The sequence below is a fragment of the Lissotriton vulgaris genome, chromosome 6 (assembly GCF_964263255.1).
Source record: "Lissotriton vulgaris chromosome 6, aLisVul1.2, whole genome shotgun sequence".
NCBI lineage: Eukaryota > Metazoa > Chordata > Amphibia > Caudata > Salamandridae > Lissotriton > Lissotriton vulgaris.
Window position 1 is genome coordinate 502,645,605 of NC_141694.1, and position 15,669 is coordinate 502,661,273.

Below are 15,669 nucleotides of genomic sequence, written 5' to 3' on the forward strand. Positions count from 1 at the left end.
ATCCACATTTCTCGCCACACTGTCCAGCTCCAGCTTTCCAAAACATTGACACTACCATATTCATCCTGCGTGATCTAGGCCCCGATTATGAGTGAGCTGTTAAAGGGTGAGCCATTTATTGCATCCAGTAAAAATAGATAAACTGAGTCAGGTACTTGCTCTGTGTGGTAGTGCAAGTGTTTTACTCCGTATTTTCCCTGATGAATTTGATAAAGTTTGGCCTGCTGAAATTTGAAATAATTAGGGCCGTAGGAAGCAGATTGTTAGGAACAAAACTAACAATTATGGGGTAGATTTAAGTACAAGTCACCCTGCTGTGCTGCACTGCATGACAGGGAAAGGGCATGAATGCATCCTATTTAAGTCAATATGGTGCATTTCTGCCTTTTCCCCTCCACTGGTGCCCTTTTGGGAGGCTAGGGCCAACGCAGGCACCCTTGAACAATGATGCAAGGGTGCCTTCTTTGCATGCAGGATTGTTTTTGTGCAGGAAGGGGTGCCTTCCTGCATAAAAACACTCCTGGGAGACATATTCTTCTATCTATGTGTGTTGCAGAATGCAGCACACATAGAAGGATGAAGTAACGAAGAGAAATAAATATATTTTATCCTCGTTAATCCTCTCCTGGGAAGGTGTATTCCCAGGTTTACCAATTCTGGTAAATCTTGGAATGTGTCAAAATCAATGGGAGTTACATTGAAATGCCCAGCCAAAGCTCATGGAATGCCTTTGCAGGGCAGAGGAAGGCAATGCAGTGATGTGCGCTGTGTTGCTTTGCTCCAGATTTATGGAACCACTAAGGGCCATGCAGAGGGGCTTTGTGTGGCTTCATTAATCTCACTTAAGGTTTGCATCACGTAGGTACAACGTTGCGTGGTACAAACGCGATGCTAACTGAGTCTTAAATATGGCCCTGAGATCCTGCAAATATTCCTGTGTTTGCAGGGATCAGAATTTTTCTGCCAACTCAGGATCCAGATCACTGTTGACGACCACTGCCCTTCTATTCTCCAATGACCTCAGAACATATTCTAAGACTCTCCTGTGTTACAATCTTGATCATTTTTATATAGTTAACTAGAAACTGCCACCTCTCTATTCTCTGCTCTCTCAACTCTCCTCTAGTGGATAAATGTATAGTCTGGTGTCCAGAGATGGCCTGCAACTATGCATATTTACTTGGGACTTTCCGATAAGCACACACACTTGAACAACTGCATTTACCATAATGCTCAGGGGTATACCCGCTGGTGGGTGGAGCAGTGTGCGACCCTTGGATTTTTGTTTATTAGCTCCCTTGAGCCGCTGAGCTGACGAGCTCCGGATACGCACCTGCGCGCCGTGAGAGGTACAAGAACCCGATAACACTTGGCAGCCTACGCAGCAAACCCCGAAGATAAGCCTACACTCTGCTGATGAAGGATAACAATCCTGAAACACCGGTGTCCAGAGATGGCCTGCAACTATGCACATTTACTTGGGACTTTCCGAAAAGCACACACGCTTGAACAACTGCATTTACCAGAATGCTCAGTGGTGTACCTGCTGGTGGGTGGAGCAGTGTGCGACCCTTGGATTTTTGTTTATTGGCTCCCTTGAGCCGCTGAGCTGACGAGCTCCGGTTACGCACCTGCGCGCCGTGAGAGGTACAAGAACCCGATAACACTTGGTAGCCTACGCAGCAAAACCCGAAGATAAGCCTAAACTCTGCTGATGAAGGATAACAATCCTGAAACACCGGTGTCCAGAGATGGCCTGCAACTATGCATATTTACTTGGGACTTTCCGATAAGCACACACGCTTGAACGACTGCATTTACCAGAATGCTCATGGGTATACCCGCTGGTGGGTGAAGCAGTGTGCAACCCTTGGATTTTTGTTTATTGGCTCCCTTGAGCCGCTGAGCTGGCGAGCTCCGGTTACGCACCTGCATGCCGGGAGAGGTACAAGAACCCGATAACACTTGGCAGGCTGTGCAGCAAACCCCGAAGATAAGCCTAAACTCTGCTGATGAAGGATAACAATCCTGAAACACCGGTGTCCAGAGATGGCCTGCAACTATGCATATTTACTTGGGACTTTCCGATAAGCACACATGCTTGAACAACTGCATTTACCAGAATGCTCAGGGGTATACCCGCTGGTGGTTGGAGCAGTGTGCGACTCTTGGATTTTTATAGTCTATTATCACATCTAACTAACATTACACTCTCTACTCTGTTCTAGCTCTCATCTTAAGGAGAAATTTAGGAAAAGCTAATTGAATAACTTAATATTTTGCTCTGGCCACTCACTCCTTTACCCCCTCCCTTGCTCAAACTGGGCTTACAACAGTTAGATAGGATCAACACACAATCAAGAAGATCAAAATGTGAAACCCCATGGTAGTAAATGCAACACAAAAATATGTTCTTCATGGCTGAAAGATGCTTTTCCTATTCTGATTACGAAAGACAATTTTATTGCATTTTATCATTTTGTGGCACTTACTATCCATATGTATGGAACCGAAGTGCTTACTGACATGGATAGCAAGTTACACCCTGTATGATTGGAAGTGCGTTGTTTTTGTTTGAAGCCTATGGGGGAATTGTTTTCATGTCATGCGTGAGAACCAACAAAGTGCAGATATAATGCTTTGGGATACCTGGTGGTGTGATGGGTGAGAGAATGTAAGGTACAGATATGTAAATTATAATTACAATAAGAAGTAAAACATGTAGGAAGCTACATAGTACCAGCCCGGTCATAAGGGCAGCAGGATTCTTAATTTAATGTATGTACATAAAAAAGAGATTGTAATCAAAAGAAGGCCCAGTAATTCATATGGTAATATGCACCAAGTAGAGACTGCATCAAGTGAGTCAAAGGATGCCAAAAGGTCAAGAATTGGAATTGGTGACACAAAGCGTCAGCTGGGATGTTTTAAATCCAAGGATACTTCCAACTGGTGACCAAATACATCCATTGCAACTGTTCTTTATGCATTGTTTGTGGAGAAGTGTCTTATTTGCCAAATGGCTGGGCATGGCAGAGTGTGTGGGGGCAGGTACTGGTTCGGGGCTAACGTAGGGCATGAGGTTACTGGCCCAACTGGCCGTCCACTACTCGAGTTTCTTCCGCGGAACGTCAAGGGTCTCAATGATTGTAGGAAGATACAAAAGGTGGTGGCATATCTCAAGTTGTATAGAATAGAGGTAGCAATATTGGCCTTGGAGAGCAGTGTATTGATGCAGCGTAGAATCCAGGGCCTTTGCTACGCAGCATTTCCTATGCACCCGAGAGTAGTCATCTATTTTAGCAACGGATCTGGGGTTTGCTTAAAAGAGACGTATATGGACCCAGGGGGTTGGTATGTAGTAGCTCGTTGCTACAAAGGGGACTTGGCAGTGTTGCTTGTCGGGTGTTCTGACCCAGTTATGAAGACCCACAGTTTTGGGGTGGGGACTTTCATTGAGTTTTGAATCCTGCTTGTGATTTCTCCAGGCCCTCCCATGACCCTTGGTGGCAGCACGAGCTCTCATAGATATTGCAAATAGAGAGTGCCTCCTCAACGTAAAGTGCAATGTGTCTCCCACTGGGATAAGATACACTCACTCCTCCACAGTGCATGACATCCACACATGTGTTGATTTGGCTTATATCAAGAAGGTTGTTGCCCCGGGTCGATTAATATGAGCCATTTCTATGGCCTCTGGCATTAGAACTGTAGCTCTGTGCCCGGAGAGCTTTTGCATTCACTTAGCCCTTTCCCCCCTAACTCCTTATTAAACTCAGTTTTCAGGGCAGGGCTGGCCCAGGCAATTGAGGAGTTTTTCCACATTATTGTGGGGACAGTGGATACGTTTGTGACAGTTTGGGAGGCATTCAAGGTCTATATAAGAGGTGTCACACTGTCTAAGCATGTAGGAGTCCTCAAGTCGCTGCGGAAACGATTGACACTCCTTGAGGGGGAAATTGCAGAGTTTGAGCTGAGACATCAAAGCTCGGCTGACGGCTGCCTCCGGGGTGATATTAAAGCAAATGTGGACAGCTCAGAGGAAAGTTTATCACTTGGGAAAATATGCTATTGCGCGCAATTATGGGGAGGGGAAGCGACTCAGTGGTACTTTAGCTGTATTGCTGCACCCCAGCAGGTAGTCTGCCATAATCTTAGAAATACAAGATGAGCAAGGACAACCTTTAAGCAATACTGACCAGACCGCAGGAAGATTTCATAGATTTTACACTGAACTGTACAGTCATGACTTCCGCACAATAATACCATTGATGATTTCTTTACTACTGATTATTGTGCACTTATAGCTATGACCTGGTTTACCACTGAGCATATGGAGCATTTGATGGCACTGCAGTAACCAGCAGAGATACACGTAGCGTTTAGGGCCATGCAGTCTGGTAAAGTGCCAGGCATGGATGGGATTACTCTAGCCTCCTATAAGGCCTACCAGGGGCTGCTGGTTCCTCACCTGGTCACACTATATGAGGAGATGGCACCATGCCCGCCTCCATGTGCAAGGCCTTAATAGTGACGCTCCTGAAACCTGACAAACTGTTGACTCACTGTTCATCTGTGCAGACCATTGTTCGTATTAAATTTGGACACTAAGCTTTACTCCAAGGTATTGGCCATTGGCCAATAGATTGGCCCTATTACTACCCGAAGTATTGGGTTCAGAACAGGTCAGATTTGTCCTGGGATGTAGTCTCCCCTTCAATCTTAGAACACTGTTTGGCACTATTCAGTGCATTAATCTGAAGGTATATACATCTGTTATTTCAGCGCCAAGATGCCCCGTTGCTGGGTGAACGTGCGCTTTACAAATACATATGTTATGTTATGTAAGGGCTGCCGCTGTTTTCCTGGATGCAGAAAAAACGTTACATTCCATGGAGTGGGGATTTATGTTAGCTGTGCTGCATCACATTGGGGTTTGAGAGCTGTTTCAGCACCTGGTGACTGTGCTCTTTCTTTACTAACTGCTCGCCCCCATCGCCATCACTGAAGGCACCAGGCAGGGTTGCCCCTTGCCTCCCTTGCTTTATTCATAAGTGGCAGAACAATTACAAAGCACGCTTCATGAATACCATGGACATAGAGGTTTGCACTTCTCAGGGAACAACCAGATAATCTTGGTGTATGCGAAGGACACACAGCAGTATGTATGTCAGCTGGAACTTAGTCTCAAACTTGTATTGTGCAAGGTTGTTCAATTTGGATGATTCTCTGGCCTTCGCATGAATTTGGACAAATCCATCATATTTTCACGAACATTTGCCATGACACCAATAACATTAGACTAGCCATTGCAATGGTCAACAGATTTATTGTGTTACCTGGGGATAACGGTGCACACGGATCCAGAGGTGTGTGCTACTTGATAATAATGGTACGGCCACACAAAAGCTCTTGGAGGCGGTCAACCGCCGGATTAAACTACTATTATACCTAACTGGGTGCATAGCTATCAAGAAGATGGTAGTGCTGCCCAGATTTTTATTCCTGTTTCAGAATATTCCAATATTGCTGCCTCAAGCGGTGTTCAATAACTCATGATAAAATTGGCATGGGCGGAAAACAAACAAGAGTACGTTGGGAAACACTTACCCTGCCTTATGATATGAGAGACCTAAATGCCCCAGACTTGGAGATATATTATAAAGCGGCACAGAGTATGTTTGCCCACTATTGTCTTTTTACGCCCAAGTGACTTGCCACACCTGCAGCGCGAAATATGCTGCAGACCCCCACACATTAACCCAAACGCTGTTTAGTAACCTGTTAGATATGGGATTTTTGGTAGGCTAGGGCGTTGGCCAAAGTCAGGCAAAAACTACCACTCTATTCAGGATAAGGGAGTTACACTTCTAAAATAACCCCTGCTCACCCCCTTGGTAGCTTGGCACGAGCAGCCAGGCTTATCTTAGAGGCAGTGTGTAAAGCATTGGCACATAACCAATAGTGAGACAGTGTACGCATCACAAAAGGACATCACACCAGTTTAGAAAAATATCCAATATTTTCATATAATTAAAATAAGACCAACAACTATCGAAATCCACAATACTATACTTAAAAGTTCACAGTTCAAAATACATTGAATGAAAATAGTTCCTTGTGTGGATAGAGCCGTCCGGGCTTCCAAAGCGTTGTGAGCACACAAATCCAAAAACAGTTCCGGCTGCAGGGCGCTGGAGCCCTTGAAGTCACTCACGTTGCAGGTCGAGCTCCTTTCTGATGGGATCCCAAGCGCTGGAGCCAATGGGCACAGGTGCTGCGGTGTGAAGTGCAGCAGGCCGGCGTGCTGTGACCCCAGGTCGTGGTGCGAGCAGCAGCTTGATGGCAGCATCAGATGGCGTCGTCGGTGAGACCAGGGTCGCAGTGCGAGATAGAGGCGGTGCACGTCATGGTGCTAGCAGGTCATGGTGCAAGCAGCGGCGTTGTCATTGCTGAAGCACTGTACTAGGCTTAGGAACTTGAGTCGATGACACAGCTGTCAGTGGGCAAAGGCTGTGGTGTGGGATGAAGGCAGTGCATCCAGTAACTTACAGGTGGTGCCCCCGAACCACGGTGCAAGCAGCGACGTCGATTGTGGTGGGAAGTGGAGGCGTAAGGAAGGCCAAAGCCTCGTCGTGTAGCGAGGCGGTGCAGAATGCGGGCCCACAGGTCGTGGTGCAAGCAGCGGCTCGGGGATGGCATCAGCAGGCGTCATTAGTGAGACCAGGGTCACGGTGCGGCGTGGCAGCGGTGCCCTCTGCGGTGCCAAAGCTTTGGCGTGAAGCAAGGCGGTGCAGAGTGCAGTGCCCACAGGTCACGGTGCAAGCAGCAGCTCAGTGATGGCGTCAGCAGGCATCGTCGTTGAGACCAGGGTCACAGGGCAGTGTTGTGGTGGTGCCCTCTCTGGTACTTTCAGGACACGGGCTCGGCAGGGTCGTCGTAGACGTCGTTGAGTGGCGTTCTTCGGGTTGCAGCACAAAACACACAGACCCAAGTGCTGCGGGTCGAAGAACCTGAAGTCTTTGCTGTTCCTGAGACTTCGTGAACAGGGAGCAAGCTCTACCACAAGCCCTTGGAGAGTCTCACCATTTAGGTTGCAGAAAGTCCTGTCCAGGCCTTTCACTGCCTAAGACAGAAGCAGCCACTGCAGGTCAGCCCAGCAAAGCGGTCGTTCCTTTTAGCAGCTTCTCCAGCTCTCCTTCTGTGCAGTCTCCTTGGTCCAGATGATTTCTAAAGTTCAGGGGTCTGGGACCCAGTATTTGTACACAAAAATCCTTCGATCTTCCAGGCAGAGGGTGTTGGTGTACGGCCAGAACCAGTTGGGCCTTCTCTGGTGTTAATTCCTGGCAGGAGGTGGAGACGGCTTTGTCAGAGGCAGACCATGCCCTTTGAGGTACAAGGAAATCTCCTCCCTCTTCCCGCCCATCGTAACCCAGGTCTGTTTAGTCCTTTCCTGAACTACCTAGACTATCGGGAGACACCCTGCTTCCTAGCCATCTGTCGTCCAAAAAATAGACAGGCAATCCACATTCCAGCTGAGGCATACGGGATGACTGAGCAAAATAATACTCACTTTCTAAAAGTGGCCTCTATGAACTCAGAATGAAAAGGGTACCGTTGCTAAAGGCTGCGTCTTTAGACGCTGAGTTCAGGCACACCAAACTTCATTCACTTATACCTTTTTCAGGCTACGTACCTGGGTGGCACAATCCGTGCTGCAGGCCCACAAGTAGCGGTTGACTCACAAGCCCCGGCACCCGCAGTGCTCTTTACTGGGCACTGACAAGTAAGTCACACATCAAAACATAACACAATTTACCACTGAAGCACCAGCGCTTTACCACTGATCAACAGTGCGAAAAGCGTGCAGGAACGTTATGCTAGCAAAAACAGAGTCAAAACCAGGAGAGCAGATAGCAAAAACTCGGGGGAAACATGGCAAAAGATTCGGTGGCGTGGTGTTTTGCTTTTCCTTAATTGTTGCAATCCACACCTGGTACAGTCTCCTGGCACGTCAGGCCAGTTGCAAACTGTGTTCACCGAATCTCTGACAGAATATCAACGGACATAATATCGACCTACAAAACATCGACGCTGGAATATCGAAGGCAAGTATATCGACACCCTATCTAAAACATGGTAAGTACAAAAATATCGAAACCAAAAGATAGATGTTAAAAATATCGTAATTAAAAATATCGTTTTTTTTCTTTAAAATAAAAAAGTAAAATAAAGTAAATAATACTTATAAATAAAATAAACATATTTGAACATATTTAATAATGTTTAAAATTAATAAATAATACATATTGAATAATAAAACTTTAAAAATAAACATAACATATAATATATACTTACTTAATAATACATTTTATTAATTATTTTAATTACTTATAAATTATTAAATATACTATAAATTACCAAAATATCTACAAATAAAATAATAACATTAATAAAAAGAAACAATTATATTTAAGAAATGTAAAAAAAATATATATACTTTCAATATTTTTAAACTTAATTAAATACAACATTATCTAAAATAATAAAAAAAATATTAAAGACATAAATAAATAAAACTACTATTTAAAGTCCAAACAAAACTACAGTAATGAAAACATTGGATAGCGTAGAATGTAAAATTACTTTTCCCACTCCACAGAGTTCAACAGTAGGGAAAGCGTTGGAAAGCGTAGGGGTAAAAATTACTATTCCCACTCAAGAGAGTGCAACAGCAGGGAAAGCGTTGGATAGCGTAAGGGTAAAAATTACTATTCCCACCCCAGAGAGTGCAACAATAGGGAAAGCATTGGATAGCGTAGGGGTAAAAATTACTATTCCCACTCCAGAGAGTGCAACAGTAGGGAAAGCGTTGGATAGCGTAGGGGTAAAAAATTACTATTCCCACTCCAGAGAGTGCAACAGTAGGAAAAGCGTTGGATAGCGGGTGGGTACAAATTACTAATCCAACTCCATAGAGTGAAACAGTAGGGAAACGGTGGATAGCGTAGGGGTAAAAATTACTATTCCCACTCCAGAGAGTGCAACAGTAGGGAAAGCGTTGGATAGCGGGTGGGTACAAATTACTATTCCAACTCCACAGACTGAAACAGTAGGGAAAGCGTTGGATAGCGTAGAGGTAAAAATTACTATTCCAACTCCAGAGGGTGCAACAGTAGGGAAAGCGTTGGATAGCGTAGGGGTAAAAATTACTATTCCCACTCCAGAGAGTGCAACAGTAGGGAAAGCATTGGATAGCGGGTGGGTAAAAACAACTATTCCCACTCCAGAGAGTGCAACAGTAGGGAAAGCGTTGGATAGCGTAGGGGTAAAAATTACTATTCCAACTCCAGAGAGTGCAATAGTAGGGAAAGCGTTGGATAGTGTAGGGGTAAAAATTACTATTCCAACTCCAGAGGGTGCAACAGTAGGGAAAGTGTTGGACAGCGTAAGGGTAAAAATTACTATTCCAAATCCAGAGGGTGCAACAGTAGGGAAAGCGTTGGATAGCCTAGGGGTAAAAATTACTATTCCCACTCCAGAGAGTGCAACAGTAGGGAAAACGTTGGATAGCGGGTGGGTAAAAATTACTATTCCAACTCTATAGAGTGCAATAGTAGGGAAAGCGTTGGATAGTGTAGGGGTAAAAATTACTATTCCAACTCCAGAGGGTGCAACAGTAGGGAAAGTGTTGGACAGCGTAAGGGTAAAAATTACTATTCCAAATCCAGAGGGTGCAACAGTAGGGAAAGCGTTGGATAGCCTAGGGGTAAAAATTACTATTCCCACTCCAGAGAGTGCAACAGTAGGGAAAGCGTTGGATAGCGGGTGGGTAAAAATTACTATTCCAACTCTATAGAGTGAAACAGTATCGAAAATGTTGGATAGCGTAGAATTTAAATATAACATACTTATAAATAATTTTTATATTTAAAATAATGTGTAATTACATTTTTAAATAAATCTACATCATTTACAAACAATTAATAATTATTCAAAGCAATTAAATGTGAATAATTACTTAACAATAAATTAACAACAAATACCAATACAAAGTAATTAATAAATATTACTCACCAAATAATAAATATTGAAAAATAAAATATTTTTCATTACAAAAAAATATTTTTTTTAATTAATTCACATTTAAAAATTATTAAACAATAAAAATATTTTTTTATACCAAATAATACTTTTTATAAAACATTGATTACCAATTAATTACAAATATTTTTCAATTAACAAAAATAATTACCAATTAAAAATATGAATTGCCAATTAACAAAATTATTAACCAATTAAATAATTAATTACCAACTAAAAAATGCATTTCCCAATTACAAACATGAATTACCAATTAAAAAAATAAATAACAATTAAAAACATTAATTACCATTTAAAAATATTAAATAACAATTAAATTAAAAACATTATTACTAATTAAAAAATAAATTATCAATTTAAATAATTAATTGCCAATTAATAATTAGTTATAAATAAAATCATTATCCATAACAAAAAATATATAAATCATTAATTAATTACAATTAAATTACTTCCCACCCATTTCCCCTATAAACCCACAACCTGCTACAGAAATAAAAACAAAAATTAATTAAAATGAATTTATAATTCCTAAAAATTACTAATTAATTTACTATATTTAAATTACTTCCCACCCTATTCCCCTATAAATCCGCAACCCGCTCCGGTACTAAAACATAAAATTTACTTAAAAATAACATTATTAATATATACAAATAATACACATATAATTTAAAAAAATTAAAATACTTAACAAAAACATATTACACATACATAATTAAATACATAAAAATAATACAAATATCGATATTAGTAACATCGAAATTAGTTTCATCGATATATATGCTTTCGATATTACTATCCTCGATATTACTTACATCGATATAAATAAATTCGATATTACTTACCTTAGGGTCGATATTCTGTCCAACGATATTCTTGACATCGAAATTCTGTACCTTCGATATTTCCAACTTGATATTTGTGTAGGTCGACAATTAGGAATCGATATTTAGACTGTGTACCGTGTTCACCACATATTCCACTTATTTGGTGTTCCTGGTTTTCTATGGGTAGGCAGCAAGGAGAAGTGCAGGCCATACAAAAACTCGGAATCAGCACAATGGGAGACTTGTTTCAAGATGGCACAATGTGTGAGCAGGAGGTGGTTCAGGAAAGGAGCAGCAGGCCAACCGCTCTCACTTTTACAGAGCAAGACATGCATTACAGGTACTGTTGGCTGATGATCTACTGGAACTCGCTGACATGCTGGCACTGCCGTCGCTGCTACAGGGTGATTCTCCTATCAGATTAGAGACAAGATTGCATGCGTATGCACAAGAAGCTTGGACTGGCTAAGGCTTGGCTTCAATGGCAAAGGGATTTAGGTATAGCTAGAAGTGACAAACTCTGGCAATGTTGGTGTTCCGTAGTTAAGGACATCTTATTGAATACCAGCAAAAACAGAGTCAAAACCGGGAGGGCAGCAAGCAAAAACTCGGGGGAAACGCGCCAAAAGATGCCAAGTCTAATACACGTCGCCGCCATCTGAAAGTAGGGGGAACTACCCACACTCCTGAACCGTAGACACATATTGGTACATTTTAAGTATATTAACCGGGTGTATTACACCCCAGAGGGACTATTTAGATATTGGCAATGGTATACCACAGACTGCCCGCGATGTGGAGAGAGTGAGGCTCAATTTGTACATGTTGCTTGGTTCTGCCATGGGGTACAATGTTCTGGCAATTGGTGTTCCATGAACTAGAAGTCATCACTGGTATTTCATTAGAGTTTCCTCTGTTGTTGGGAATGTTGGGATACGAAAAAGATATTGATGAGGTTCGGCGACTGTTCGGCATCAGTCTACTGCTTTCACGACATCGGGTGGCTATTCTGGGGGCTCGCGGTTCACTTCTGACCCTCAAGGATCGTCATGCTGACATTTTATACTGTAGTAACACACAATCTCACTCCCACCCCAGAACTGACCTAGTAACCATTGAGGACCTTATAAGACTTACAGGGTAAGCAGGGAGACAGGAGAGGTGGAGGGCGAAGATGTTTCTGCTGTAGGGGATGAGTGATGGATGCTGTGTGTACTGTCCCTGGGTTGCCCCGCTATGCAGGTACACATTGATACATTAGTTTTTATGATCATTGCTAATGTATATCTGTGTTCCAGTGGATGCTTGCTTTCTTCTATTACTGTAATGTAAGCTATGCTTTTTATGGTATTGAATTACTTGTTGATTAGGCAGTCACCCTAATGTGTGATGTAATGCCTTATTGTTTCCATCAATACTTTGCACTTATGACTGTAACCTAATGTTAGTTGCTATGCCCAGTCAAACTGTATGTTTTTAAACAATCTTTTCAATAAAAAGAATTTAATAAAATAAAAAATGTAATAAATAAGTGCACTCAGATCCCACTAGGGCAAACCTGTGGAGCATTCAATGATTTACCTCTTTGGGTAGCACAATAAGTGCTGTAGAACCACAGAGGAGCATTCGAGTTACATGCCCTGGGTATATGTCTTACCCTGTGACAATGGATTTACAGCCAACCCAAATCAGCCAAAACATGTATATGACAAGCACAGTGCTTTGGCACTGAATGGCAGTGTCAAAGGCACTCAAAGTCCTAAGGCTAGCATCTTCCGTAGTGGAAAACCTGGAGGGACAATAGCAAAAGATTGCGAGAAAGTACCCTGGAAAAAAGTGGTTTCCAAAGAAAAGCACATTAGAAAGGGCCATTTCCAACAGCAGGGCTCTTTGGAACACTGATACAGTGGATACTAAGCCATAGGGCATATTTTTGAATTTGTAGGCACCTATGGGTGTGATATGGGTGTGATAAATTTAGTGGGGTCCAGTGATTTGGGTGTAGACGCACTTGGTAATAGGATGATGTTAAGCCTAAAGTGGAAAAAAGGTGGGCCCCTTGGAGTGATGCGAACATTTAAAAAATGGCCGGTAAGGCAAATCAATCAACAACACCTCTCAATCAACAACTACCTCTTTATTAAGGGCCTTCATGTCCACTCAAAGTCTCACTTTGCCGTCTTCCTCATGCACTGCCACAATGGGTGCTTAGCTAACTCTGTTGAGGGAGGGGTGAATCCTCTCATGAGCACTTGAGCTCTTACAATAATGTTGCAGGGAGGCTTGTGACCCTCCAATGGCATGTGCTGATCCATATGAGAAGACACATGAGCAATTCGCTCTAAAGCGACGAAATTCACTTCACAGGTGCCGATCAGGGATACACAACTGAGTCGGGCGCTGAGCTAGGCATAACAAAGCTGCATACATTGTCTCCTTTTCTCACAGGCACTCATTAGGGGTAACTCACTGAGTCAGACTCTGCAAAGGGCAGAACAAGATGTAATACGCAGATCCTTCAGTACTTCCGCACAATATTTCCTTTGTCACCCACTGAAAGTGCTCGCACAACTTTCACATCCACTGTAAGTGTACAGGGTTGATAGTCACTCTATCCTGCAAAAATGTTTCCTCTCAGCCAACTAGGGTATATTACATACACAAAGAAGTGAAAGACTTCAGTGCTTTAAACTGTTACGATCCCACCGGTAACTTGATGGAGGGCGTCTCTGGAAGTTCTATTACAGAGTTTCGCTTCAGCGCTCAATTCAATAAAGCTGCGATGATGGTACCCCAAGTTCTCTGAAGGACTGAGAATGACCAGTGTATTGGGGTGTCATTCAGCAGTAGGATCCCATCCTCGTCGCCAGTGTCAAAAACAGTAAACCAAACATCACAGAAATCCAATGTATGGGGAAATAAGCTTTATTACAAACACCCCAGCCACAACTTTGAAAAGAGTCAACTCAGGTGACAGTTGAAAGCTGGGGGAATCCCGTAATGCGGAAAATTCCAATACCAAAGGGAGAAGGAGGGTGAGGCATAATGTGAAATACAATGGAAGATACCACAGAAGGCTTCATGCATGTCTATTGTTTAACATAGTATAGCAGCCTTGCACAGATATTTTAGTTTTCGTTTTCTAAAATCTTAGCCAAATACTTCTTTAACAACTGAGGCCTACAAAACACACCTTCTGTATATGTCACCAAAAGGTAACTTTCCTTCCGATCTGCCCTGTCTGGTCTCTTACCATTCTCCCTTACCTCCACACTAACTCTGCTCTCACCATTAGGAAGAGGCCTTTCATCTGAGATAACAGTAGCCAGTAGATGTAATTTCCCGCCCTAGAAACTTCTAAGACAACTTCTCTGAATACTGTCTTCAGCCAGCAGTCTGTTGATTACGCCTGTTGGACACAGCAGCTCAAGTCTGTCACGTGAGAGCAGAGCTTTTGCTTACTTTGTTCATCCACAAACTCTGCGCTTGGGACCTGAACGCACATGTTATGCAAAAATTAAAATGCTCTAACTGATTAAGGGTGATGGCAGTGTCTTGGACTACCCTTGCGGATTCCTGAGCACTTTCACTCTACTCATGTTTCGTATTGGAAATATTTCTCAATTTGCTTTTATGGTTTAGAAAATACCATTGGAACAAAATGACAAAAAATGAATACGGAAGCACTGAGAATCGAACAGGGGCTTGTGGCTGAGAAGCATACAGGTTGCCATGAAGCTCCATACCAGTAATTTGCTCACATGGTAGAAATACAGCTTGAAGATGAACTCATTTGCGTGTCTGATGGATATTGAGATGCCTCTTTGTGCGGCTGAAAGGTGCAACTACTTTAATGTTTGAAAATAGAACACAAACACATTGTCCTCCCAGCCCGGCCCTGTAAGGGGCGTTTTTTTGTGGTATGTTTACTTTTGAGCATGAGCAAAACTTCAACACATCCTTACAGAGGAACCAGTCGCTGGAGCAGACTCACACCCTTTGGCCCGGCATGTATTCTGAATGAAGATCACTAACCAAAAACCTTTACTTGTCTGTTCAGTATATATTACTTGGTTAAGAAATATAGTCTGGCTTGTTGCCTGAAGCCACACCTAAAACCGCCTCAGATAAGGAACAGATTGTCAGAAATACATATGGCACTGAGAGATATAGCTTTCATTTGAACGGTAAGAAAATATCTACTGTCCCAAAGAAAGCTGAACAACATAAGTTGTCAAACAACGTTTTCAAAACCAACATGATGACACAATTTATCAAAGCAATGGAATTTTACTTGAAAAAAAGCTTCGATGTTACTTAGAACTATTGTCTGACTTGCAACTCAATATTGGCGTTATCAGAACTCTTACTAACTGTTGCTTAACTTAAACATTAGCAAATGAATGCACACACAGCTGCATCTTGTGTTCATTCTGTCTTTGTTTAATATTACATCATTTTCAAGTGCAAGAGTAATTAAGATATATTTGAAGAAAAATTAAATATACAAACCAGCGATCATATAACTGATGGCTTTGTCCTTTATTTTGGGCGTTGTTTGGCCTGTTGCTTCCAGGTATTTCAGGATGTAAATATTGGGACAAAAGTTGATCATATTCTGTTCGCCACACCCATAAGGCATCTGAATAAGTGACTCCAGTCCATCGATGGTGGGGCCAAGGACGTCACCTTTGGAAAACAGAAAGGCAGCCATTACAAATCCGTATTTCAAGAT

The 15,669-nt window shown here is 42.5% G+C and overlaps 1 protein-coding gene across 1 annotated transcript in view; it reads right to left on the bottom strand.

Annotated features, from left to right (window-relative positions):
• Positions 1-15,669, bottom strand: part of LOC147707494 (CD109 antigen-like) — a 502,391-nt gene that overhangs the window by 103,890 nt on the left and 382,832 nt on the right. The window contains exon 23 of the mRNA XM_086926510.1: positions 15,447-15,623. Within this exon, the coding sequence (XP_086782636.1) occupies positions 15,447-15,623 (177 nt within the window). The remainder of the gene's footprint in view (positions 1-15,446; positions 15,624-15,669) is intronic.